Raw genomic sequence first — 25,518 nt, forward strand, 5'->3', positions numbered from 1 at the left:
AGCCTGAGTGAGAGGCAGTTAGAAGTGCGGACTCGTAGTGAGTGTGAGTATTACGGGTTCTATTCAGAATTTCGAGGGGAATACGACTGTCTACTATGGACAATAGCAGCTGTTCAAGCTCACATCTTGCCGCGCCTCAAAGCTGAATTTTGACCAACATCTTTTTTGGCATCATAACACTTATCCAACTACCCATCAAACACCACGATGGCTATCGTTTCGAATCTTTCGCCCAAGAGCACCTTCCTCTTCAGCGGCACCCGTTGTCGAACCTGCGCGCAAGTCATTCCCGACGACAGAACGGGCTTTTGTGCAGCCCACGACGAACGAGCCAGCAGTCATGAGGCGATCCTCGGTCGGTGGTGCTGTGAGCTCCAGCAGAAACTCGAGCACAAACAACGGAGGAGATGGGTTGCCCAGGGCAAGCCTCTACCCTCACTGGGTGGAGAGGCGACGGCGTCTGAGGATGCCCTTTGGCAGAGGGCAAATCTGTTAGCGCTATGGTGTGAGATGAGCCTGGTGGAGTTGGAAGCCGATCTGGAATTTGGGCTCCAAATGCACGACTGGATCGCGAATATTGAAGAGCTCAAATACGACATGGGCGAGCAAGTGGAATACCTCCTCCACTGCGCCTTCAAGATCACCCTGGAGAACAAGAAGACCTTTGTGTTCGATCCAACTGGGATCCAGTTTGGCCCTGAATGGGCGGTTCTCACTCCCTGGGATGAATATGTCTTGGATAGAGAGACGGATCTCACTATTCAAGACCAAGTCCGCTTGCAGCGACAGACCGGGGAGATGCTGCATCAAGTTGTACGCCCATTGGGCCGGAACGCAGACTGGCAGATCCTTGAGAAATGGCAAGGCCAATACTAACTCGCTCCCGGGCAATGTAAGTTCCTCGCAAACATCTGACAGCGTCGTTCGGTCTCCCAAACTGGGTAGATCGTGTCCTCGTATGGAGATGGGAAGCAGGGCTTGCTTGTCTGGGAGTACGACCGAGAGGAGGGCCCCCGTGGCGTAGGGTCGGTCGCTCACCGGACTTGTCCACCGGTGCTAAGAGCCCTCAACTGCCGCGACGTCCTGTTGACGTTCGTGAGCCGAAGACAAAGGTCAGGTATCACCTCCAGCTTCCACCAAGCCCCAAACCACGCCAACTCATTTCGACATGAGCATCATTTGCTCCAAACCTTCGAACCTCGATGCTTACAGCAAACCGCGACAACCTCATTCACATCACTACGCGGCGATTCTGCTCCCCTCTGCTAGCGAGCTTCGACAGCAGTCACGACACGACCAGTCTCGACCTCTCCCTTCGCATTGCGCGCGCGCGTTTGTCAGCAAATCAATCCTACACCATCTACGAGACTTTTCGACGAGCTGACTGTTGCATATACTGGGCGGCTGAATGATTGGGTGTTGGCGAGACGTTGGTGTTGCGGGAAGGCAAAGACATGTCGTCGGAAAGATGATGTTCGGACATGTGCTCAAGCGTGATCGGATGATGCCTTCCGCCCCACCCTCGGCGCAAACTTCAGCACGAACGTCTTCTTCGATGCGGCACGGGCAGCTTGCAATAGATACTTCGATCGCGAGTTGCGTGGTCTGGTTGCGAAACCTCTCATCGAATTCCAGAGTCTTCTATACTTCGATGGCGTATGATACCTACGGCGACATTTACAGCGCGAAACAAGGCCCTTACCAACTCGACTTTTCTGCAGCGGCGAACTTGCTATGCCCACGGCGCCGCTTTTGTCAACAAGACATCTTCGGCCAAGCACATGATCGGAATCACTGCGCCCGTGCCAGAAATGGGAGTCACAAGGGCGAGTCGCTTGCAGTCATCAGATGATGAGCCGCATGTGCTTAGATGATTTGGGTCACTTCGTACGGTACAGAATACTTGGTGCGATGCGCAGGTAACGCGGTTTACGTGGTGGCGCATGTAGATATACAATCAATGTTGCTGCTCACTTCGGTTTTGCCATGTGTCGCTCTCGCGATTTGTCCCACGATGCGCAGTGATGTCAACGGTGATGTACTCAAGTTCTCAGGTAAACAATGACGTCATTGAGAAGCATTATCGTCGGCTGCTACTCGCTTGAAGGCCATCAACAAGCCCAGCATCAAGGCTACGCATGATTCACTGCAAACTATAAGGTCAAGATGCTTAGCTGTAAGATATGTGTCATATGGATACATGCTATAATTTAAACTACATACGAGAGCATGAGCACAAAGCTCGAGATTGACTTGGAGAAGTTATAGTGGAAACATGTAGGCAACTATCGACTGGATCTGACGATAGAAGAAGTCAGATCACGCGCCGTTTCAGCTGTCGCTTCAATCTAGGCGATCTACCATTGAACCTGAGAATTGAGATCTCAGGCTCATTTGGATATTGCCGTTCTTCGTCCCACCATCGCAATGCCATCCTTGTTCTTCCGCCTTTATCCATGCGCAACCATCTTTCGGACGTTGTTGTTGTCGTTGAAGAAGACCTGTGCTGAGTTAAAAAAGTTCTACTGAGTTGCGAGCGAGTAAGGAAATTGACACTGTCAGACAAGGCTCGGTTTTTTTCCGCATCGTCAGGAGGAATGCCCCAAGACTGAGCGTTGAAAACAACAGTGGTTTGTCATCACAGTGTCGGTCGAAAGCCCTCCAGTGTGCAAGGATTGGGAAGGGGATGGGGAAGACTTAGCTCGTTGAGATCCTTGGAAAGAGACAGTGTCGGAGTCGAGCGCCCAAGGCGAGAGTGCGACAGCAGAGTGTCGCATGGGGGGACTAGAGGCGTTAACCGTGATCATGAGAGGAGGGGGTAGAGGAGTGGAGTGAAGCGCCCTCAGGTATCCAAGTGTTTAGTTGATCATTAGGGATTTCCTTCAGCAACTACAACTGTCATCTCGGGGCGCTTGCGAGTAGCGATGACGCTACAGCGTGTAGATGAAGGGGGTAGGAAGGGGAGACTCAGCTTGGTATTGTGTTGCGTTGTAGCGCTTGCCACTGGCCGTCGTGGTCACTTGGGGTGAGAAAAAAGCTCGACGTGACTTGGTGTAGTGGAGGTGACCGGGGAGGAAGGCAGCCTGGTGAGGAGCAAATTTATACGCGCAGGGCACGTGCTGCGCTCGCGGCGTTTGGCCTTGATAACTCCTCCGCGTCGAAGACAGCTCCCCAACCAACACACTCCATACCAAAAGTGAGTATCCTCTTCTTTTTGATCACTTTGAGATTAAGTAGCTTACAGAAGTCTTTAGTCACCACTACCACCACCACACACATCACCACCACTACACACAACATGACCACCACTGCCCCTGCCCCCATCGTCCGTCCCCGCCTCTCCTCCACGCTCTTTGCGGAGCGTGACGGTCTTGAGCAAGACATCCGCAACAACGACGCGAAGATCGCCCGATTGGCCGTCTCGCCCAGGTGGAACTGGCTGGAGCTCCGCACAGCCCGCATCGTGCAGCGGAGCTTTGAGCGCAGCCTCATCCTCTTGGGCATCGAGATCGATCTCGCCTTGGAGCGCGAGATCCAGAACATGGAGTGGCTCATGTCACAGAGCCAAGTAAGTTCTTCGAGTCTGATTGAGTCTTCATCCGGTGAACTAATGTCTGCTCAGGAGGAACTCCGTGCCCGCATCGATCTGGCCTTCAGGACGGTCTACTCCCGGTAGGCTCGTACGCCGCGGGAGGAAAGAGGAAGAGGAGGATGACAACGAAGATGAAGAAGAACCGCCCCTACCATTCATTCACGTACCTGTAACGGGTCTCCCCCATTGGCTTAGGCTACCCATACCGTCTTCAATGCCTGTTGCTGGGTACGAGGACGGTATACTTGCTAGGCAACTGGTCTTAATTGACTGCGCGCTAGGCGAGGACAGTGGTATGCCGATGCGGCTATCTGTGCAAGCGGATAGTTGGGACTTTGGCAAAGCTTCTGGCGTTGAGTGCCGCCAAAGATAAGTAACCTTTCGAGGCGAAACCAAATGAAGCTCGTGATACTGGTCGAGCGTCCCCAACATCAACAAGAGGTAAGCACGTATTTTCTTGGCTATATACTGTCGGATAACTGCATGAGCTCTAGGATCTATGTCGCCCTCCCGCGTTGTCGATGTCCCCATTCGCACTCGACCTCGACAGCATGTCCCCTCCGAGATCATTCGTTGCCATATCTCGGGTCGGTGTAGTTCAGGGAAACAACGGTTTACGGTTGGGCAAAGTTGCGCAAGGAGATGGCCTGCTACAGTGGGTATCCAGACATGGTGTCTTGTGGCGGAGGTTGAGTGGCAAGACAGCATCGTGCGGAATAGGGGTTGCGGTGCCTGCTCCGATGGGCATAGCCGGAGTGCCTTCAGATAGACTATATGCTCCAATACCACTCAGTCTCAACAAGCTCGTTGATCCTTGTATGCCATGGTGCTTGTGCGACTGTGATAGACCTTTTCTTTAAGAAAAGCTGGTTCAGTGCTACCTGTTATTGTGCAAGGCCATAGGCACTCAACAGCTCCGGATTTCGCTCAAACTCGAGATGTTCAATTGCGTTCATCGCTACTTCATCAGTGACATGAGTGCGGAAGTCCGCTGTCAGAGACTGTCAAGACAAACTACGTCATTTGACGAATTCCAACACCATCCGCGCGTCAACCGTGGCAACGACGTCGTGAATAACAGAACTCGCTATGAGCTACATTTTGGCTTTTTTACCTCTGAAATGCGACTTGTAATGATCTTATCGCAAGTCTGGCATGATGGCACCTTAGACAAGACCATGGCCGCGGTAGGGGCCTTAGCGCGGACTGACTGGCGTGAGCGCACTGCCCCAGGGTCTGGTATACTGGGCACATTCGCACATAGAATGAATTCAAAACTCATACTTCTGGCACCCTCTGAGGCAGCTGTACTCCGAATTCCATCCTTTTGAAATCGGAGTAGCTACCTTGGTCGCTCAGTTCTGGACTAGCCAGGCCATCTGGATGCAAGGCTGGCATATTCGCGCTCACCTGGCCCAAATTCGTCTCAGAATTGGATGCAAAATCCCCAAAATGCCCTCCTCTCTAAGATGATGGATCGATCGCGGGAAGAACTCGTTCAGCCGATCTGTTGGAGGCTCAGTTCGTTGCGCAGGCTGCTGCGTGGGACATCAGCAGCGGTAACGGCCTCAGTAGATTAAGATGGCACGCGTCAACACTTGCGCAAATTACCAAGTAATGTGAATTGGACAGTGAACTCAGAATTGTTGATGCGGGGTGCTGGAAACAACACCGTTGGATGTAAACATAACAACACCACAAAATGCTGTCAACACGACACTTGCGAGGCTTTGCGAAGCCATCTCGTCATTTCAGCCAATCTGGATTGTCACAATTCCAATCAATACCTCGTAGGTCCTGGTAGTATTACATTCACAAAGCAGCAGTTGACGCCAAAAGATCAGAGGATGTCAGTGACTGATATCATGCAATCGAAGGAAGAACTTCTTCCTCAAGCAACTCGCAAGCGAGAAGACTCAATGAAAAAGGTCGCGTCAGCCAGAAGTAGTGCAATACTGGCGACACTGTGCCAGTGAGTATGAGCAAGCCCAGTGACCCACCAACTGGTTGTACAAAAATTAGCATGCAAAGTGAGCAGCTAACGCGCGCGAGAAGCAAGGACGCAATCGCGTTAGACTCCTCACATACAAAACTGTATGCATGCGGGTGCAGGTGTTAAGCTGCTGGTGCGAGAGTAGGAGGGACGGGGGATGAGGGGTTTATATACTGGCCTGTCGCTTGGCGTCCCAGGGCTCACGTGATCTGACGCTCGGTTGTTATGGTCTGAAAGGACTCTGTCATGGCTTATCTTCGGGAGCAATCTGGGACATTGGCCGTGGAAATTTACAGTGACGTATCGAGCCGCCCAGATTGCCGCACTCAGATCAACGTCCGTGCGCTTCTGGGTCCATCAAGTGCTGCCGCCTCTATCTCCCTTCGCCAGAATACTACTTTTGTCGTCACCAATTTTTGAAACAAACAAGTCGCTGCCTCGGCCTTGCGCGATGTCTAGCTAGTGAGGACTTTTCCGAAGCTTACATCCATCTGTGGTCCGGGACTGCCTTTGGGTTCAGTCCTAGACTCAATTTTTGAATATCCTTTACTTCTTTTCATCGTGTTATCTGGCTTGCCAGTGACTTGAGGAAGAGACAGGAGGGCTACTTTGCTGCTTCACATCATATGGCTCCCCCAGTAACGACCATGTCGTCAGCAAGTGGCTTTTTGGCGGGCTGTTTGTAGCATCAGAGTACTCAGTAGCTCGCAAATCACATCGTGCCAGAAGCTCTGGAACACGTCAATGGATTGAGTCACGCCAGGATGTTACAAGAATTGGATGGAGAAAGTGCAGAATCGTGTCTTATTGTGGTGTATCTACACCAACGCCCCAACGCCCTCGCTATGCTCCGAACCCAGATCTGTCAGAACGTGTATGCCGAATTAACGGCGGCGGCCTTGCAGCTTTGTGCGGAGGAAAGCGCGGCGAAAGGCGCGGTCGCGGGCGGCGGGACGAAGACGATTCCAGTACTAGAAGTAGAAAGTCAGCATTGTGACAACTTTGGAATGACGAGCGAAAAACACACAAAGATGGGAATACTCACGTTTTGGAGGCGCCTGACCTCCTCGGCCTCAGCGCGAGCAGCCTGCTCCCTCTCTTGCTCCTCCTTCTCCTCCTCGTTCATCCTCCTCAAGTACATTTGGAGGTAGTTGTACGCGAAGTTGGTCGCGACCCTTGACAGGCCCATGTTGGCCGGAACTTCCTCTCGCGCACGCGCAGCGACTCCCAAGTACCAGTGCATCCGGGCCAGCGAATAGGAGGCTGACTTGTTGTCCATTGTGATATGGTGATGGTTTGGGTGGTGTGGGGTTGGTTTTGGGGTTGTTGGTGAGGTTTTGTTGAGTCTGTCGCAATTGTCAGCCTTGATTATCATGATACTCATGCAGTGTAGCACTATCTCAATGATAGTTGGAATTCAAAACTTACTGTATGAGGAGTTGGTGGTGCTGGAGTTCGATCAAGTCCAGCGACGAGAAGATATAGGACTTGGGCCCGCGCAACACGTCAATAGCAACGAATTCGGACAATAGATATCAGACTGTCCGCAGAGAGCTACATCCATTGCTATTGTGCTTAAAGCTTTCAATATGGTCTACGTATACAGCATGCAAATTCCCGTCGAGTCACAATAGGTCCAGCCCAGCAACGTGGAGGTCCCTCGACCTGGAATTCTTTAAGTCACCTCGCAATTGCGCGCACTCGTATGCGTAAGCTCGCCATGTACTCAACACGTAATCTCAACTTGCATCTGAGATCTCGACGGCTCAAATTCATCAGGCTAGCAGTGCACATGATGCAGTCGAATTTTGCACCGTCAGGGCGTCTCCTCTGGTCCCCTTCACTTTTGGGGACGCGCAATTTGCAATCTCCCTCCAGGCAAACGCGCGTGGCCTTAGTGCTGTCGTCGCTACGTCAACAAGCTTGATCAATTCTGTCCTTACCCACCTACTCACCGTTTTATCCCACAACACACTCGCACCCCATGATCTCCTTCTCCCTTGCATTTTCTTCCACCCATTTTACATTATCAGCACCTTCGTCTATCTTTTCCACAGCTTCCTGGTCCTTTGAGATGGCAGTGTCAACCTCCGCATGCACGGGAGCGACAACAGTCACTCGACCGCGACGCACACCAGCGGCGCGTCACCTCAAGTCAGCAGCTTCTGACATCGATACTCTGCCTCCCGGCGTTTGGGTACTCACTCTCTGTATGTCCTCCCCTCTTCTTGCTCACCCCCACCGCCCATGATGATCCTGCCGTTGGCAGAACCTACACTTTTTGAGACACGTAGAACCGCTACTCTGTGGCTGGTTCGCAGTTGATGATAGAACAAGCTTTCTGATGGACAGCATACCCACGCATCGCGCCGGAAATCTTCTTGAGATCGTATGCTGACAGCTATTTTAAGTCCCACACCATCTCTGCAAGCTCTCTCGAGGCGACCTCGAGCTACGCCAGGCTGTCGCGTCGGGATATCGCTCAGACTACTATCTTCCCCGCTTCCGAACATTGGAGAACACAAATTCCTCGTGCGCATTCGGATTGGTAAGTTCTCACTCGCTGCTCGCTCGTCACACGTTTATGATTACACCTCTGAGCTACCACAAAACTGCCCCTCCTATATAATCTGGTCGCTAGGTGATGGTCGCTTTCAGCAGCCTCTCTAGCTTCTCCGGAGGGGGACATGTTGAAGATTCCAGATCAGTCTGAACCATTACATCGCTCGTCCCATTCAACTCTACCTCAGATTTTTCGGCATTCGCTAATTGATCTGTGTCATCTCTTCGCAGTCCTCCGCTTTCAGCACCTCGCCCCAGAGGAAAGACTATCGCCGCACTCGTCCTGTTCGACTGGATACTCTACTGTCACCTTACGGGCAGCAGCTAAGTCGCCCTCGTCTAAGCACTGTGTCCTCTCTCGATAACTCGCATCAGCACGAGCTGTTACTACAGGTTTCAGTTTGCAAATCAGTAAGTTCTATCTCTCCATTCCCCTCACCCTCCCCTGCAATGATATCAACCCGATTAGTTTCAAAGAAAACGCTTCTCTTTGATCCGTCGAGGAACGCTGCAAGGAGCTCGGCGTAACAGCCTTGAGCTCTCCAGCAGCTGTCCAAAGAGACAGAACTAATCTTCTTTGATACGCCGGCTTCTTTCTCCACATGTTTCGTTCCTAGTCCTTGATATCCGCTAATCTTTCGTGGTATCTAGACATGGCGTCCGCCACTTCCCCTTCCACACGAGATGCAGTGGTCCAGCTCGGCCAACCCTACGTCCTTTGCCTGGGTACCGGGTCGACAAGAGCAGTGTCCGCACGAATGTTGCGCCCCATACCTGTAAGTGCCAACTACCCACCCTTACCCACTGCTACCATGAAAACAAACCGGGTTGTGGTTTAGCTTCTCGAACCACCTCCCTTGAGGAACGTTGCAACGGAATTCGGCGTAAAACCCTTGAGCTCCTTAGCTGCTAGTACGAAGACACACTCGACCATGCTGATAATTTGATCTGCCAACACCCCTTCTTACCATCCTCCATGTCTGTTTCCTGGATTTCGCTGATCTCTTTTTATACTCAGAAGTACCAAGACAGCGGCTGCATCGTCTCTTTGCTGCTAATTCCGATGGCACACGAAACCACAACGGTAAGTCAACCTCTCCTTATCCTCTAGCGATACCATGATGATACCACCGATATTGTCTGAGTCCGTTGATGACAACATCGTACTCATTCCAGCTGACGTTCCCCAATTCTTTCCACACGTGCTCTTCCTTTACTCGATGAGCATCCGCTAACCATTACACAGGACCGCAGTGAGTTTACACTGTCCGCTCAGCTGACAACTTCAGCAACTTCTGCTTCTTGACCGATCAGATCAGGTACGTAAGCGCGCGTCCACTCCCTACTTTCTCGCAAGATGACCAACCGCCCAACTCCCGAATCGTTCCAAGGTCGCTTCTCAACATGAGGGTACTAATCGTTGGGTTACGTTTCTGACGAGACTCGTCCCCCTCTTTCTGCTGCTCTCCGCTGTTGAACTTCGCTGACATCTGAGAGCTCAACTAGACCGGACGCCATCCTCAAAACGCGAATCACATTGAACGTCGCGATTGATTCAACTACGGTACGTCTACATCCTGTCCTCTTCACAATCGGCAGATGATGAGATAGAGGTGACGCCACAATGGTATCTGATAGTCTGAACTCTTCATTGAAGACACTACGTCATCACTCTGATGCCTCTCTGCTCCCTCCACTCCAAACGAACATTTCCTCGAACCATGCTGATCAGATGTATGTCAAGCAGTCTCTCGACGTCTACGACGGCGGCGTCTCCCCCACCAACGCGCGCGATTCCTCCGCACCGTCCTCCCCGAACGCAACCTCAGCCACGCCGGCTTGCGCATACAAGGCAGAAAGAGATAGATCAGGACACACATCAGCCGCACGGCATTTTGACATAAGTAGCAGTACAGCCTCACAAGCTGGTACTTGCACAACATTGCGGCACGGGCACGTAGCTTCTGCCTTCTCCATGGCGCTGCTACACACCCACGCGCCGAAGAAATTCTGGTGTCACTCGACGGCCTCTTTCATTTTCTTTCCGTACTCGTTACGGCAAGTGACATGGCGTTCTCGACGGTGGCATCTGCCCTTTGTAGTAAGACTTGACTGAGCTCAACCTACTCGGTCAGGTTTAAACTAGTGGCTAAATATCAACTTTATCATAGCTAACCTGCCAGGTAAGTCACCTTTCCATTTGAATTCTTCATTTCAGTCACTCTTTACTCACATTGAACAGATCCCCTGGCTGCTCATCGTAGTCCAGCTTCTCAGCGGCACGTCAACAGTCCACCGTACTTCTTCCATAAGAACGGTGGTAGGCCGTGTCGCAAGATCAAGATACCTCATTTATCCTCGTGCTCTCCGAGCATAGATGGGCAGTTGAGGTGAGCGCTACAAGGGGTGTCTTGAGCCTCATCATGGTCTTGGCATCAATAGTAGCAGCTTACATTTTGGTTCTACTTGGGGCTTTTTGGGCGTATGATAGAGCGCGAAGACGACGTGGAGCTGGAGTTGAAGCTTGTGACGGGGTTCAATTGGGGTGTATTCGGTAGATGGCTTGTGTGAAGGACTTGGTCGCAGCATGAAACTCGCAGTGTACGCCACAACCTACAGTATCTACTGGTTCCTTTTGCGTAGATATCGAAATTGCAACTCTTCCGAACTCTCTCAATTCCCATGTGCCGCAAAAGTGAAGGTGAGCCTGCTAGAGTGGCACTGAACGCACCAAGGACGAAAATCCAAAGGAAGAGAAAACTTGCACCATCACTGTTTCCTCACCGAGCGACGTGCAATTTCCCGCTTCTCACGGTGAAATCTCCTCCCCCGCTCCTCTTCCCAAAGCGTAAATGTGAGTGTGAGGAGGGGGAGCAAGGTAGGTAGGTACAAATCCGCGTCTCTGACTGACTTTTGCTCCTTAACCCAAACACACACCCACATCCGTATGTATTCTTCTGAGCCTTCTATTTCAGCTTCAAAGCACAGTATTAGAGTACATGTAGCTAACATAGATATACATAGAAATCATACCAAACCATCACCACCACAATGCCTGCTTCGTGGGAATACGCCCGCGCCATCCACCTCTGCCGCCGCGAAATCGCCTTCCTGAAGGCTGCCCGCCGCCGCCACCATCAGTGCGGGACCTTTACGGTCGACGAGGATATCGCGCTCCGGCGCAAGATTCGCGAGCACCGGCGCGGGCTGGCCGTGTTCATCCCAGCGTACCGGCTGGCTGTGGCCCTCGAGGCCAATTTCCAACGTAAGTTTATCCCTTTCACCTATTCTTGGTAGTCAGGTGTTGTAGCATTTGAAGCTGTATTGGCGAAATGCCTTCATCGACACTACATTCTACTATACTCGATTGGAATAGTGCTAACGTGTAAACAGAGACTTGAAGCCCCCGGCCCCCCTTCCTCGCGCCCCTCGTCCCCGCGCCCTCGCCTGCTGCGCCCTCGCCGGCTGGCTGCCCTTCGGGGACAAGATGACCTCGGGCGGAAACTTTGGGCCCTAGGCCATACGATTTGAAAACATTGAATAGACCGTTTCCTCCTCGCCATATCATGCCGTCTTGATCTCCTCTGTGCCAGTGATGTGTATACCTAAAGACTACCTACGCACCTATCAGCTGCCCATCTCCAAGCCACATGTATGCCTCACGCCGTGTTATAAACTTCGTATCACAGCATGACGAGCGGCATGTAGGGTCCTGGCATCCTCGTATTCCTACTTACAACGGGTATAAAGTGAATGTCCACGCCAACCCCTACTCCTCCAACCAGTCCGCGGCACTACCAATAGCTTTACTAACGATACCAACCCACCTCTCAACGCCCTCTTCACTCTCCTCCTCAATCGCCTCAACGATGCCAGGGAACGTGGCACCAGAATAGCCCGTCCACTTCCCAGGTGCGAAGACGACATGCTTGAACCAGCTTCGGCCGTCGAGACCGTCCGGGAACAGGAACTTCCTCTCCAGGTACTTGTACTTTGTGTTGATGCCGCGGATAGCGAGGTATAGTTGCACCTTCTTCCAGGGCTGCCACCAGGGAATGTCGCCGATGTTTTCGTATTGCGCTGCGAGGTCGGCGGCCGTGGCGTCGTGGAGGATGGACGCGAAGAGGAAGTGAGAGACGGCTTCATCGAGAGGTTGGAAGACTTCGCTGGAGTCCTTGTTTGGGGGACCAGCGTCGAAGGCCTTTCGTTTGACGGCGTCGACGTAGGCCTGAAGGCCGACCGCGTAGTCTGTAGCATTCAGCTGTAGGATGGGTGTCTCGACGAGCTTGGCTGCTACGAGCGCCCACATCTTGGCGATGGTGGCATGGTATTCGAAGGTCGGGTCGCCGTACTTCTTCATCCAGTCGAAAGAATCGTAGTTGCTGTGATAGTGGTAGACTGCTGACTTGGCGTCAAAGCCGAAGCCCATGTCAATACATGGAATGCCGGCGAAATCCTGGAAGGCGGTGAAGTCGCTGCCAGAGCCCATCGTCTCAATGCGCTTGTCCCAAACATCGTAGACAGATTGGCCAGCGACAGTCTGGTTCGGGGACATGACCATACGAGCTGGTAGATGTTAGCTGAGGCTGAGTGACAGGGTATGACAGCAAGCTTACCGACTTCCTCGACCACATTACTCATCAAGGGCGCTGCTGAGAGCTTGAAGTTCGGGCCTGCTGTGGCAACGTCGACATTCAGATATGCGACTGTGGAACCAGAGAGCCAGGGCAGGTACTCCTCGACCCACTCGGTGCTACCAACCAAGCCGTACTCCTCTCCATCCCAGCTCGCGAACACGATTGTCCTCATTGGCTTCCAGCCAGCCTCCATGGCAGCTCCAAAGCTTCTGATGACCTCGTTGAGCGCTGCGCTGCCGCTGTTTGGGTCTCCTGCGCCTCCGGCAATCCAAGCATCACGGTGGTTGCCGAGAACAACGACTTCATCGGGAATGGTGCCGTTGATGATTCCAATGACATTCCACAAGGGCGTCGTAACGTACTCCTGCTCGTTGACCAGGTTGAGCACGAGGTCGTCTGGCGAGGGCCCAATGTTATATTCCACGCCCTTGTAGTCCAAGCCGCCGCCGTGCCAGTGCTCGTTGAAGGATGAGGCTTTCGGGCCGTGGCCATTGAGGGCTGTGAGGAGGGGAAGCGCGTCGAGGTAGGAGATGGGAAGAGATGGGATGTGCGGCATCGCGTGGTCGACGGGCTGGCGAGGGCAGCCAGGCTTCGAGGGATAGCCTGGAGTGGTAGGGTCACCTGGCGCGAAGCCTGTAATTTGTTAGCATGGCACGACGGAATGATGGGTGACAACTTACTCAAGAACTGAACGCTTCCTCGCTGGACGCTGCTGGGTTCTCTGGCCGGTCCGTCGGGATATGTCGCAACGCCGTTCTTTTCGGTGACCTCCCCGTCATCGCCAGGGTCGGTGTACATGGCAACACCAACCATGCCCAGCTCTTGCGCGCGCTTGACCTTGAGACCGCGGAAGACGCCCCCGTACTTGGCCAATGCGATCTTGCCTTCCAAACTGACGTTGGCCGCCTGTAGCTCCTCAAAGTCTCTGTACGTTCCGTAGTTGACGAATACGTAAGGCGCTGTCACGTTGCCAGAGGCGCTGTATCCGTGGAAGGTTGGCACGCGGTCTGCGAGCTGGCTTGACTTGTCCTCCTCCAAGACGTCTTCTTCCAGTCGCGCTTCGTATTTGACCTTCCACTCTTGCTTTGTCGTGCTGTCAGCCGCGTCTTCCTTGTCGCCAATCTTCTCCATGAGTGCCAACCGATGGCCCTTGGGGTAGTTGATGTAGACGTCGTAGTCAACGATGGTGCTTTCGACACCCCATTCCTGCCATCTTTCTCTGGTCCACAGCGCCTGGCTAAGGTTCTTTCCGGCGAGATGCGGTCCGCTGGTGTAGTATCTGCTCCATTCTTCTGCCTTTTCAGCACTGGGTGTTTCCAAGAGCGCCGCCTTGAGGCCTTCGAAGTCCAGGGCCGTCTTGTGCGCCCATCCGTCGGGTATTTGTGAGGTCGATAAGGAAGATGCCGAGAATCGTGATGCAGGGGCTACTTCGTCTTGATTGGGTGGCGCAAAGGCGAAAAGGAAGACGGCAGCAAGTCCTCCAGCGATTATCGTCGCGCTCAGCAAAGTCGTGCATACAAATCGAAGGCGATGGTGTGGGTAGCGGTCGCGATGGGGTCGGACATCGACGCGCTGAATCAGCGGGGTGCTTTCGTCGGCCATTGTCGCTGGCTTCTCATTGCTCGCCGGGAGCTGCATATACAAACAAGAGGATTCTTTCACACCTGGCCAGAGGCATGCAAGATGGAAGTCGAGATAAGAGACAGCTGCGCGGAGCTATGCCGGACACCGAGGTCGATGGCGTCACGCACTTATCTCGTCCTATCTTAGCGCGGCTGCCATGTCAGGGGTCTGAGGAGCCACGGAATTTGTTGCTAACATCAGACCTTCATCCGCATCACACATCTCTTCGAAAAGAGCGCGCGTTTTGGCAGGTATCTCTAACCACACAGTTGAATCTTGTGGAGCTTTGTCCTTTGCAATGGACTGTTCATCGACCACGTGATCGCCCTCCGCACGTCGCGCACAGCGTCATCCGGCCATCGTACACCATGCATTCCACCTGAAGTTCTATAATCTCTAACTCTCGCGAACGACGGTAATGATGCCGAGTGGCTTCTACGGTCTACGAATGAATCTCTGTAGCCTCGCGCAATTTCTGACTTGTCATCTGGCTCATGTCCTCAACTCCATTTCTCCACACCACGCGCTGTCTTCTTCGTCAATGATTCATGTCTATCATCTTCTTCAGATTCTTGATATCCTCGGCTTTCGCACCTGCGGATCTCATGTCGCCGTCTTCAAAATCCAATTACCAGAACAGCCAGCCGCTCTGTCAGAGCCTCTGTGCGCAGCGGCGCCGTTGCTTCTTCTTGTCAATTCCCGCACAATGCCCCTATACGCAATTTTGCCCTAACGCTGTCTCGTCGTAAGCTGAGCTTCGTTCTCAGTCGACAAAGACGCCGTGAAGGTTGCATAATGGCCGTCACATCCATTGTGGCATTGTCAACGCCGATCTTAACATTGGGTCGAAGTAATGTAGGCGGATCTATTTAATTATATCTAATTCTTCCCTGTGATGGTTCAGAATCCACTCCAGTCTCAACTTACCCAACATTGCAATCTTGACGCAAACGCAACACCCCGAGCCCATCACATCGAACCCACAACGGGAAATCCGCAACACAATGACCACTCCTTCAATCGCAGCCCCCCAGCTCATGGGTGTTACCGGCGACAACTGCGCGTCCTGCAAGTCAACTACCGTCCCACTTTACGATCTGCCCTGCCACGAGAGCGACGACTTCCACTGCCGCGACTGCCTCACCAAGACTTTCCACGCCGTCAACGACCAATTCGTACGATGCCCACACCCGTCATGCCGCCGTATCGTCGGTTTCGAGCAGCCTACACCCCTCGCGCAGAACCTCCATCTTGACAACGAGTTTTACGACCGGGAGCGCATCGACAAGATCCGCGAGCAGCCGGAGGTCATGAATAACCTGATCGCGTTCGTAGGCGAGGAGGCTGAGGTCATTTTACAACACGTCTACACTATGTTCGAGGACCAGCTCCTGGACCCTGTAGCCCTCGGCGGCGTCGCTGGACACTACACTGCGCGTGCCGCAAACACGCTCTTAGCCAGCTTCGCCTGCAACCCCTTCGTCTGCGGGCTCCTCGCTCAAATTAAAGGCACGTTGAAGCTAATGACTACCCCGTTAGAGCTTGAAGAAGACCTCCATTCCCTTCTTGATAGACTACTTCACGAGTACGCGCAGTTGAACTACGGGAACGAGCTCACTCGGCACGGTATTGATTTGGAACATGAGGCTGAAGTGCTGGCAGCTGCACTGGATAACTACAAGCCCTTCAATGAGCTCAAGGAGAACTGGGAGCTGATCATCAAAAAGTGGGTGGAGCTGCTGGCTTGGAGGCACTTAGAGCGCCTGGCACCGCCTGAAGGAGGTGCTGCGGAGCGTAAGAACCGTCAGTTCTAGGGCATAACATGTAGGCCAGAATCACATCGCGAGTATATCATAGTATAACATGCCGTCTTTCCAATCAATATCACCATTAATGTAATCTGTAGCCTGCCATATCTCTGCTCGTACGTCATATCAAAGATTGCTGCCGCACTGACCCGTCAACACGTACCTTCCCCGTCCGCACCCAGCCAACCACATCACTCCCCCGCTCCTTCCCTTTGCAAAAGTCACCCTCACCACGACTTTAATCTCCCGGTGTTCCCCCGACAGCACCTGGGCACGACCCCCAAAAGCATGACTAAGAAGCTCCGTGCTTTCAGGCTCTTGGCGGCTCTCCCTCGCACTATATAAACAGCCGATCCCCCTGCCCAAACCACCAACTCACCTTCTCCCGCCGGGCCTCTTTAGATAGTTGCTTTCTGCTTTCTGTTCTGCTTTCTGCTTTCTGCTTTTGCTTTCTTCTTTCTGCACTTCCCCAAGAATCTGCTAACTCGGCTTCTGTACAGACTCGGTAAGGCTTCCTCCGCCTCGCATACGGCGATCCTCACCTTAGCTCGCAAGAGCTAAGACCGAATCCTCTTCGCATTTCGCAGCGATGGGGTAGAGTGTGGGCTCTCATTGAGTGCAGTGCTTTATGCACTGCCTTGAGGAAGGCTTTTGTGACTTGCGATTTTCGAATTTGTTGTTGTTGTGACTTCAGTGTGCTTTGGATTCGCTTATGTATGACTTAACTTGACTTGATTTGACCTGATTCTACCTTTGGTGTGACGCTATGCTCATGATATATGTCCTCGCTACTCGCGCTCCTTATCGATAAGACTGTGCTATTCTCCATATCATGCTCCCTATGAGTCTCTCTTTGTTTTGCTGTATCAGCATGTCAATACGCTCAAGCAGTGCGCTCTCACAGTCGATATGCTGCTCTTTTTGCGCCTATGTTGCGACTCCCAGCACTCACCACGCTTTCATTGAACCCCATGATACGCACCGTGCGAACCAGATATCATTTGCCAGTCAGCTCTGGCGCCTTTAGATTGTGTCAGAATATGTATCGTATAGAGAAAAGCCAGGTGCGGAGTCCTACAAGAAAACCGAGCAAAACCAGCGCTTGCCGCTAACAACACTGTACGAACGGTCTTGATGGACGGGCTGGTATCGGCGTGTTCTTCTCGCTTGCAGTTCTTCAGGCTCAGCCTCTTCAAACGGGAAGTCCTACGTGACCAGCGCAGTCAGATGAAGGACGGCAGGACAACTGTGATTTACCTCTGGAGAACGAGCACGATAACCGCCGCGACAACAACCAAAGAGCTATCGTGGTCCTTACGCGTGGCCACTCACTGATCAATAAGAAGCGAGACGTCGACTTTGCCGCAGTGCAAGACGTCTCGACCATACAGGTCACTACCGGGCACACCACATCCATTGACTTGCTTTTGGCTTCTGCATGCTGATTCTTACTATCGAGGTGCTGTGCTACGAGCATATCCTCCTCCAACCGCCGTCGCGATCGTCTCTGCACCTACGCAGAGAGCCGAACTCGTTCCGTTGGCACGCTGCCAACCGATCCTAGACCCGCGCGAGGCAGACACACGAGACTCTCTTGCAAAGACTTTGAGCTCGAGCGCGAAGCTTAGAAGATACACCCACAGTTTAGAGCACTCAAAGAGGTTGCCGTTGAAGTTGGCAAGATTCGCGGATACGTGGAGGAATGCGAGTACACAGGAACTGCTGGGTACATGCACTTAGACGCTGTAGACCTTCTTGGCAGCCAGTGTCTCATGCGCTTGGAGGGATCAAAGGAGGTTCATGCGGAGATGGCGGTGTCTTGAATCGAGTGGGCAAGAACAAGGGCAATCGACATCATAAGTTCTCAAGTAGATCAATAGAAGTGTAAACATCGGTCAAATAACCAAAGCGCTATGCTACAAGAAACGGGTGTATATACACAAAAGAAGCGAAACAGTCGTCGTATCCAACGAACGAACCATCAAAAGGTTATCTCTCTCAGAAGAAGGGTATCCATCAAATCATGTCATCCCCAGCGTGTTTCCTCGACGCTTACAAGAAAGAGCGAGCGTGGCGGCGGGCCTTGGAGGCAGAGCCGCTGGCCTTGCCCTCCAACCAGGTGATGAAGGTGTCGATGGTGAAGCTCTCGGGGAGGGCGTCACCGCCGGTGGAAGGAGCAGCGGAGGGAGTGGCGGAAGGAGCAGTGGAAGGCTCGGCCTCGGGGGTAGCGACGGGGCTGGCGGAGGCAGCGGGGGCGGAAGGGCTGGCGGCGGGTGCAGAGGGGCTGCTGCTGGCGCTGGGAGCAGTGGAAGGAGTGCTGGGCTTGGTGGGAGTGGTGCCGTTGCTGGGAGCGGAGCCAGAGCCGCCGGAGCCGAAGAGAGGAGGACCGGGGACAGTGTAGTCAATGTTGGCGCCGTAGGGGCTGAAGAGGATACCGGGGTCGGTGGGAGTGTAGAGCTCAGTGCCGATGACGCCCTCTGGGGTCTCGGTTCCGGAGCCAGTAACCTCGATGTTCAAGCCTGGAGATTCAATTAGAAATTGGTTCTTCATGTGATTATTGGGGTATTCTTACATTGAGGGTAGTTCTGGGCGCCGTTGACGTCACCACCGCCGTGGAGGGCGATGATCTCGTGGCGGAAGACGTACTTGCCAGCAGCAAGGCTCTCGGGGACAGTGACGGGCCAGGTGTTGTTCTGGCCAATCATCTTGACGGCAGCCCACTCGCCGTTCTCGTAGCCAACACCGTCGATCTTGGTCCACTTGAGCTCCTCCTTCTTGACGGCGGTAACGTCGCCAGTGTAGGGAGCGACGTAGGTGATGACGGGGCCGACGTGGCTCTCGGGCCAGGTGCTCCAGTGGAACTCAACAGTGCCACCAGCGGCGACCTTGGCCATGCTGTCGGAGCTGCCCTCGGGGCTGGCGGCCTTGTGGCAGATGATGTCGGCATCGCCGAAGGAGTTGGGCTCGACGAAGCCGTTGTCGAGGTTCTCGGCGTACCAGCCGATGTGCTCTGGCACCTTGCCGCCGTTCTGCTTGGCGTAGTAGTAGTCGAGGCTGAAGCCCTGCTGGAAGACACCGTCGATGGTGACGCCGTTGACAATGCCGTGGGCAGTGGCGGTGGCAGCGAGAGCCGCGATGGCGCTGAGGGAGGTAACGGTCTTGTACATGTTGACTGATGTAGATGGAGTTCTTCGAAAGAATGGGGTTGGTAGGTTCGATAGAGACGAAAGTTTGAAGTTGTTGAAAGAGTGTCTGCCGGCTTCACACAGTGAAGGACTTGATGAACGAAAGTGAGTTGAAAAGAAGGGACTGGTATAGAACCGAAGATTGAAGCTGTAGCGATGGTGCTTGGAGTGAGGTACCAGGTGCCCTATTTATTCAGTTCAGTCTCTGCTCCTACAAATCCTCGGCATACATCGACCCACATCCTGGGCGACTCGCAAAATGAGAGCCCAGAATGGTGGGTTCATGCCGGGCGCGCAGGACTATGCATCCCGCGTTGTTTGAATCGCCATGTTTCCTGTTGCGGAGAGACAAGCGACATTGTCAGGATGCGCAGGCCGTTTCCTGCCTGCAGCCAAGAGCCATCCCACGCCTCCGGACCAGTTCCAGAATCACTGCGCCTTGCCACAATCCAGTTCTCCATCTCCGGTATGCATCGTACGCAGCGTATTCGTCCTCATGAATCGTTCCGGTCGGCGTTGTTGTGGTTTCGGGTTCGAGCGATAACGTGCAGCGGGGCCGCGCGAAACGTGCATCCCGCGTGTTCCTGGATTCGCCCTTGCATACTGGCGCCGCCAAGAGCTTAGTTGTTTCTGTCAAACGAGGTGCCGAGAGCGCCCCATTTTGTGGCGCCTGTCAGATGTCTAGATCCGATCGTGCTGGGTTGGTAGATGTCGTGTTGATGAACGGTAGGGTTGGTGTTCATGCCTGGAAGGCGGGCGTGAAAGGTACGTCAGTAAGACGGTCCGGTTGCCGAACCCAGCTGCCGTGACCTCATCATGTCATCCCATCTCCAAGACACTCCGACCGACCGAATTTGGTCGCATGCAACACCAAGCTTCCTTCGATCCTGCACAATATCCACACCGATGTAGTCGACTCGTCAACGTCGCGCGCGCAACCGTTATGCACCCCTGACAGCGTAACCGATCCTTGGGGCCCACCACCGAACTTCGCGTGTGCAGCCTGGTTTCAGACGTGAAACGGCCAATATTGCCCCCAATGGTAGTGGACGGAGATGCGCCTAGATCGAGGCAGGCGTGTTTGACGACATCGTCGTCGATATTAATCAAGTCGGGTATTCGGGGGCGGCGCTTCTTGGACGGCTGGCGGTGCAACTGCATGTCATGCGCGGCGCCGTCGACTTTAACATCTTTCTACCTCTGTCTTTAACCGTTCTGCCTTTTAGGCTGTCGATGTATATGGTGTGGGCCTGAGGCTGTTTCTTCTTCTCTATGTCTCAAACGTAGCTCGTGATGAACATCCACAGCAGGTTGGTATGGCGGAGTGCCGTCTCTCATCTATTCCAGTGCGTACCTTTCAATCAGTCTCATAGTGTGCTGCAGCCGGAGTCTACCTGGCCCTTTTCAAGCTGTTATACTGCGTTTCTGTTTCTGGGGCGTAGGCCCTATCTCCACCGCACATATTGCCAATACTCGTCTTCAGTCCTCCTTGTTTACATCAAGCTAGGTTTTTTGCAACTGTCCGTCAATGTATCGCCCTTCAAAGACCTCCCTCCCGGGTATGTTATTTCGTCGTTGTTTTCAAGGTGCTGGTATGACGTAGTCGCAATGTGCCGTCTAGCAACACCAAAACACCGCACTGAGCAGCCAGCATCTCAGTATCTCAGCATAGCATGCACATCCAGGCACCGTCGTTACAATCTACCAGTCACCGCAAAACTCCTCGAGTACCTCCACGCAATCTCATCGCACTGCTGTCCCTCAAGTCAAAATACAATGTGCCCTCCCCGCCGCTCTCACTTATGGCACATATGCCGCGTAAACCCTCTGTATTCCATCAAAACAACTCAACCCGAGTCTCTTAGTGGAGTGGTAACACGTTCACCAACAGTTCCTGTGAGTACAGAGTGTCAGTTGACGCTGGCACCATCAGTGTCCCGGTCACTTGACTGGTGATAGCTGTGCTTTGCAGTGTTTGTGAGAGACGCTTGTTCGACTCAAGCAGAGACCAAGTATATCATCTTTTTTTGCTAGATTCAAGTACGTACGCAAGATAAGGTGAAGGCCAACTGCGTTTGCATGAGCGTGCCGCCCCAATTGTGATTTTCGCTGGCGGCTTGTTTGGGGTGAAGGACAGTGCTTTTTTTTACCCACCTTGTCTTCAGTTTTCCACACCACTGTAATAATTCTATATGTATTATGGAGCCGGCTCTCTCTTCATCAAAACACACCAGGCTTCTTGGTCTAATGGTATGACGACACAGACCGACAGGTTCTCCGTCAAGGTCATTTGTATAGTATGTGTATTGAAGGTAACTTCGGACCTGCTTTGAATGCCATCGTGACGCGCCCTACTTGTGTAGATCAAGGTTCGATTCCTTGAGAAGCTATCATTTTTTGCTTGTGTAGACATTCCAGATCATGTCTACATCGGCTCTTTTTTTGTTCAAGGTCTAGGCAACTTTCTCTTTTGAGGGATACGACAGCGATAGAGGGTGAGTATCTACAACCCACGACGTCAATGTAGACCCTACGGCCCTTTATACCTTGCTGTTGCGCTGGTTGTGTTCTTTTTGTATCCTGTAAAGCTTGTTGTGGTATGGCACGCGTTGACTGAAAAGTATACGTAAGCGGCTACTCCAACCACGCCTGCAGACCGCCAACCAGCAAAACTGCAATACCCAACACCCACTGCGCAACCCCAAAGGCACCCTGTACGTCGCCCTTCCTGACCGTCCACAGAATCGCGAACACCGCACTACCCAAGCCGCAGACACCCATCGTCACTGCCCACACGCGCTGCGCAAGGAACCCCTCCACGAGATGAACGCCCCAGCCCATACCAAACTCCAATCGCTGCCTCCGCTTCGGACTGCGAAGATACGTAATCAGCTCGCCCTCATAGTCTTGCGGGTGCTTGAACAAATGGAGGAGATATGTGCTACCAACAGGCGGCAGGAGGTCGTTGGGCTCGAAGGTGTACGGATGCTGAGACGGCGCTGCAGACTTCTCTGGTTCGCTGGTCGATGCTGAAGAGGCAGCCGACTTGGGCGGCATTGACGGCGTCGCACGTATATCCGCGAATCGATTGCGATGGACTTCGAATTGAACAAACTCGATAGTCGTCAGCCCGCGAAGACGAGCCCAGTTGAACCACCGTCGATTGAGCTGGTCATAGTGCTCTCGCAGTGCGAGCGCTAGATCTTTGTCGCTTCTCACGCGCCCTTCGTTGACGTCGAGATGAACGATCTTGGGTGTCAGGCGGCCCTCATTTGCGCAAGTCAGGAGCCAGGATTCTTGGACGAAGGACGGCATACGGACACTAAAGGGGTTGCTGGCGACGGTACGCGACGGGCTATACTTCGAAGGGTCGCTGCTTCTATTCCAAGAGCTAGGCCCACCGTATGTCGACGATGGCGTAGTCAACGTGGACGCTCTGCTAGACGAGTCAAAGATGGAGGCCATCGATGATGCCGTGCTGCTTTGGCTGGTAGGACTATGCGGTGTATGGGCTCTTGGACGATTGAGATAAGCTTCAAGAAGGCGGGCAGCGTTGGGTCGCTGTTCGATAAAGTCGTCATACAATGGGTCACCACATGACTTCATCTTGTTAGCACCGTCCATAGAAAGAGTATGCTGAGTTACTGACGCAAGTCCATCGCACACGAACATGCCCCTGCGGCACGGGCGGTTCAGTACCGAATGTATCACGAAGCAATCGGAAACCTTCATGTGCTTTGTCTGAAAAGGCACTCAAGGCAAGACCCCAGTACCTCAATGTTGTGTTTCGACCCTCGGGAGATGCCATCCGTATTTCTGCTTCCGGAGGTAGCGGTATCTCGCCAACATGATCGTCAATGAATGATTCGACAATGGTGGGCACTACAGGCTTTTCGAATCTATCATCAAGATCCTCATTCCCTGACTCAACTTGATCTAAAGCTCTTCTTAGCGCTTCACGGAGCTCATCTGCGCGACTCGCTCCTGCCGACTGGGGTGATAGCAGTGCATTGGCGTCCTCGGTATCGATTGACGAAGAAGAGGATGATGCGTTCTTTCGTATCCTAGGTGATCTCTTGCGGCGCGTCGCTGGCGACACATGAGCTGACTTGGTCTGAGATACGTCGGTGTTCAACCGTAAGCCATGTTTGGGTCTGGAAGGAATGTGCAGATCGTCCGCTGATGCATGACGGACATGCCGCGGTTTGGCCGCACTTGTATCTCGCATCGATTGTGACCAGGTGGCATACTCTTCTGCCAGTAGATTAATTTCCGTCAATTTTCGAGACACGGGACGGATGCGCTGACGCAAAGTAGTCGAGTTCACCAAATCCTCCACAACTTGATTATCGGGTGCAAAAGCTGTCGCTCCTACGCGACGCTTGACAGATTTGTGAGCATCTGATCGCTTGAGGTCCAGGGTTGATCCACGACTCTTTACTCGGGGACGCGTCCTCTTCTCGACACGCTTTCTGACGGGTCCAACGAGTGACAGACCGCGAGTTGGCGTTTTAATGATACTGGAGACCGAAGCCGAGCGAGTGGGAAACAGCGATGGGGCCTGGGATGACGGTTCTACTTCAGTCTGGTCTTCATCAATACGGTCGTGTATCGAGCGAATGTCTGGTATCAGTGTCTCAACATCACTGAATCCGTCCTCTGCAATCGAAGTCCTGGCCAAACTATGATGCGACAGATGATTCCTTGGCCGGATCGCAGAGGGCAACGACCGTTCAATGCCAGATGTGTTGGAAGTTCCGATCTCGAAGATATCGTCGCGACCCAAAAGACTGTCGGTACTTGACGCAACAGCTGAAGGGGGAGAGTACAGCTCCGCAGGCAGAGCCGCCGAGTCAAGCTCTGGAGTCGCAAATACCCGTTCTGAGCCAATCGCTTGACCCAAATCAACTTCGGCAATCTCGTTTGAATCGGTTGAGCCTTTCAACAAGCGCACCACGTAGCCCTTTCCTTTCTTCTTGATCCTGGCCTTGATGTCGGTAAGTCGTTTGGATTGGGTGGAAGCCGTTGAGTCGCTCCGCGAGAAGGACACATTCCAGTCCGGCACTACCTTTTTGAGAAAATCAGGAGGCACATTGTCCAGATCGGCCCAGCCTTGCCTGTCGTGGAGAGGAGTGCTTGGCGGACTCGTCTTTTGGGGAACTGAGCTCTCGACACTAGACTTGAAGCCATCGCGTAGAGTCGTAGACGCGGCAACATTAGGTGCACAACTCAGAGGCATACCGATCGACGGTTGTTGTTTCGGGCCCAGGTTGAAGACGAGCTGAAATTGGCCAGGATTGCGTGCATCTTCTTGGAGATTGAGAGTGAACGGCACCGATTGCGTCTTCTCGTATTGTGGAAGAGGCGTTTCGCGCCCCGCGTCAGACGTCTTTGGATCATTGCTCATCGGGTGTTGTTGATTGAAGCGCAAAGGCACAGGAGAAGCGATTGAAGAAGCCTATCGCGATGCGAGAGTCAGCCACCAAGACCGTCATATGTCCACTTAAGCCTTGCGATGACAAAGGGTTGCCCCGCCTGAAGCCTGAGCGGCATAGAAGACTTACCATGTTCGCATGATGTTCACGCCGCGATGCAGGAACAATCGCCTGAGGGACACAGAGAGGGGCGACATCTTGCTGATTTTGACCGGTCCAGGCTGCAGTCAGCTGTAGATTCGACGAACCGGAGATGACTGCTGCGGTCGTTCCTGCACTGCCACCACTGCTGCAGAGCGATCAACGAGGCTGTCGTGCCGGCCCGCTGATTGGCGAACTTCATCAGCCGAACGCAGCCAGCATCACATGCGTGGGTTGCCTCATCTCTATCTGTCTTCTTAACTCTGCCTTACCCGCTGAAGCTTGGATGTACGATTGCGCAGCCTCGACAAATTGTAGTACCTGCTCCTCGCCACCAGACGCGTCGCCGGTGTCGTCTTTCTGTGCAAACCTCCTATGCGTCACGCTCTGACACGCCGCCGGAACTCAACAAACCTGTCCAATCGTGTACCAGACGAGATGCGCATCGCATGATTGCTGAATAGAATGCGCAGTCCGCATCGATGATGTTGAGATAGACTTCGTGGCTCGAGGTAGCGAGCTGTCGCGTTCCATGGCACCCG

The 25,518-nt window shown here is 53.2% G+C and overlaps 8 protein-coding genes across 8 annotated transcripts; 4 read left to right on the plus strand and 4 right to left on the minus strand.

The window, feature by feature from the left end:
• Positions 1 to 207: 207 nt before the first annotated feature.
• J4E83_006943 (uncharacterized protein) lies at positions 208 to 876 on the plus strand (the record flags this gene model as incomplete). The annotated part of the gene is made up of 1 exon (XM_049333851.1): positions 208 to 876. The coding sequence occupies one exon, from the start codon at positions 208 to 210 to the stop codon at positions 874 to 876; it is 669 nt and encodes a 222-aa protein (XP_049187107.1).
• A 2,422-nt stretch (positions 877 to 3,298) lies between these two features.
• Positions 3,299 to 3,676, plus strand: J4E83_006944 (uncharacterized protein; the record flags this gene model as incomplete). Its single annotated transcript, XM_049333852.1, has 2 exons — positions 3,299 to 3,568; positions 3,623 to 3,676. 2 exons carry the CDS (start codon positions 3,299 to 3,301, stop codon positions 3,674 to 3,676), a joined length of 324 nt encoding a protein of 107 aa, XP_049187108.1.
• Positions 3,677 to 6,469: 2,793 nt separating this feature from the next.
• On the minus strand, positions 6,470 to 6,864 carry J4E83_006945 (uncharacterized protein; the record flags this gene model as incomplete). Its single annotated transcript, XM_049333853.1, has 2 exons — positions 6,470 to 6,556; positions 6,631 to 6,864. 2 exons carry the CDS (start codon positions 6,862 to 6,864, stop codon positions 6,470 to 6,472), a joined length of 321 nt encoding a protein of 106 aa, XP_049187109.1.
• A 4,334-nt stretch (positions 6,865 to 11,198) lies between these two features.
• Positions 11,199 to 11,548, plus strand: J4E83_006946 (uncharacterized protein; the record flags this gene model as incomplete). The annotated part of the gene is made up of 2 exons (XM_049333854.1): positions 11,199 to 11,412; positions 11,541 to 11,548. The coding sequence occupies 2 exons, from the start codon at positions 11,199 to 11,201 to the stop codon at positions 11,546 to 11,548; spliced, it is 222 nt and encodes a 73-aa protein (XP_049187110.1).
• A 368-nt stretch (positions 11,549 to 11,916) lies between these two features.
• On the minus strand, positions 11,917 to 14,386 carry J4E83_006947 (uncharacterized protein; the record flags this gene model as incomplete). The annotated part of the gene is made up of 3 exons (XM_049333855.1): positions 11,917 to 12,713; positions 12,764 to 13,417; positions 13,465 to 14,386. 3 exons carry the CDS (start codon positions 14,384 to 14,386, stop codon positions 11,917 to 11,919), a joined length of 2,373 nt encoding a protein of 790 aa, XP_049187111.1.
• Positions 14,387 to 15,411: 1,025 nt separating this feature from the next.
• On the plus strand, positions 15,412 to 16,221 carry J4E83_006948 (uncharacterized protein; the record flags this gene model as incomplete). Its single annotated transcript, XM_049333856.1, has 1 exon — positions 15,412 to 16,221. The coding sequence occupies one exon, from the start codon at positions 15,412 to 15,414 to the stop codon at positions 16,219 to 16,221; it is 810 nt and encodes a 269-aa protein (XP_049187112.1).
• Positions 16,222 to 18,267: 2,046 nt separating this feature from the next.
• On the minus strand, positions 18,268 to 19,382 carry J4E83_006949 (uncharacterized protein; the record flags this gene model as incomplete). The annotated part of the gene is made up of 2 exons (XM_049333857.1): positions 18,268 to 18,734; positions 18,788 to 19,382. The coding sequence occupies 2 exons, from the start codon at positions 19,380 to 19,382 to the stop codon at positions 18,268 to 18,270; spliced, it is 1,062 nt and encodes a 353-aa protein (XP_049187113.1).
• Positions 19,383 to 22,034: 2,652 nt separating this feature from the next.
• J4E83_006950 (uncharacterized protein) lies at positions 22,035 to 24,807 on the minus strand (the record flags this gene model as incomplete). The annotated part of the gene is made up of 2 exons (XM_049333858.1): positions 22,035 to 22,760; positions 23,050 to 24,807. 2 exons carry the CDS (start codon positions 24,805 to 24,807, stop codon positions 22,035 to 22,037), a joined length of 2,484 nt encoding a protein of 827 aa, XP_049187114.1.
• Between the last annotated feature and the right edge of the window lie 711 nt (positions 24,808 to 25,518).

Source organism: Alternaria metachromatica (assembly GCF_023757995.1).
Source record: "Alternaria metachromatica strain BMP 0045 chromosome Unknown scaffold_16, whole genome shotgun sequence".
NCBI classification, from domain to species: Eukaryota; Fungi; Ascomycota; class Dothideomycetes; order Pleosporales; family Pleosporaceae; genus Alternaria; species Alternaria metachromatica.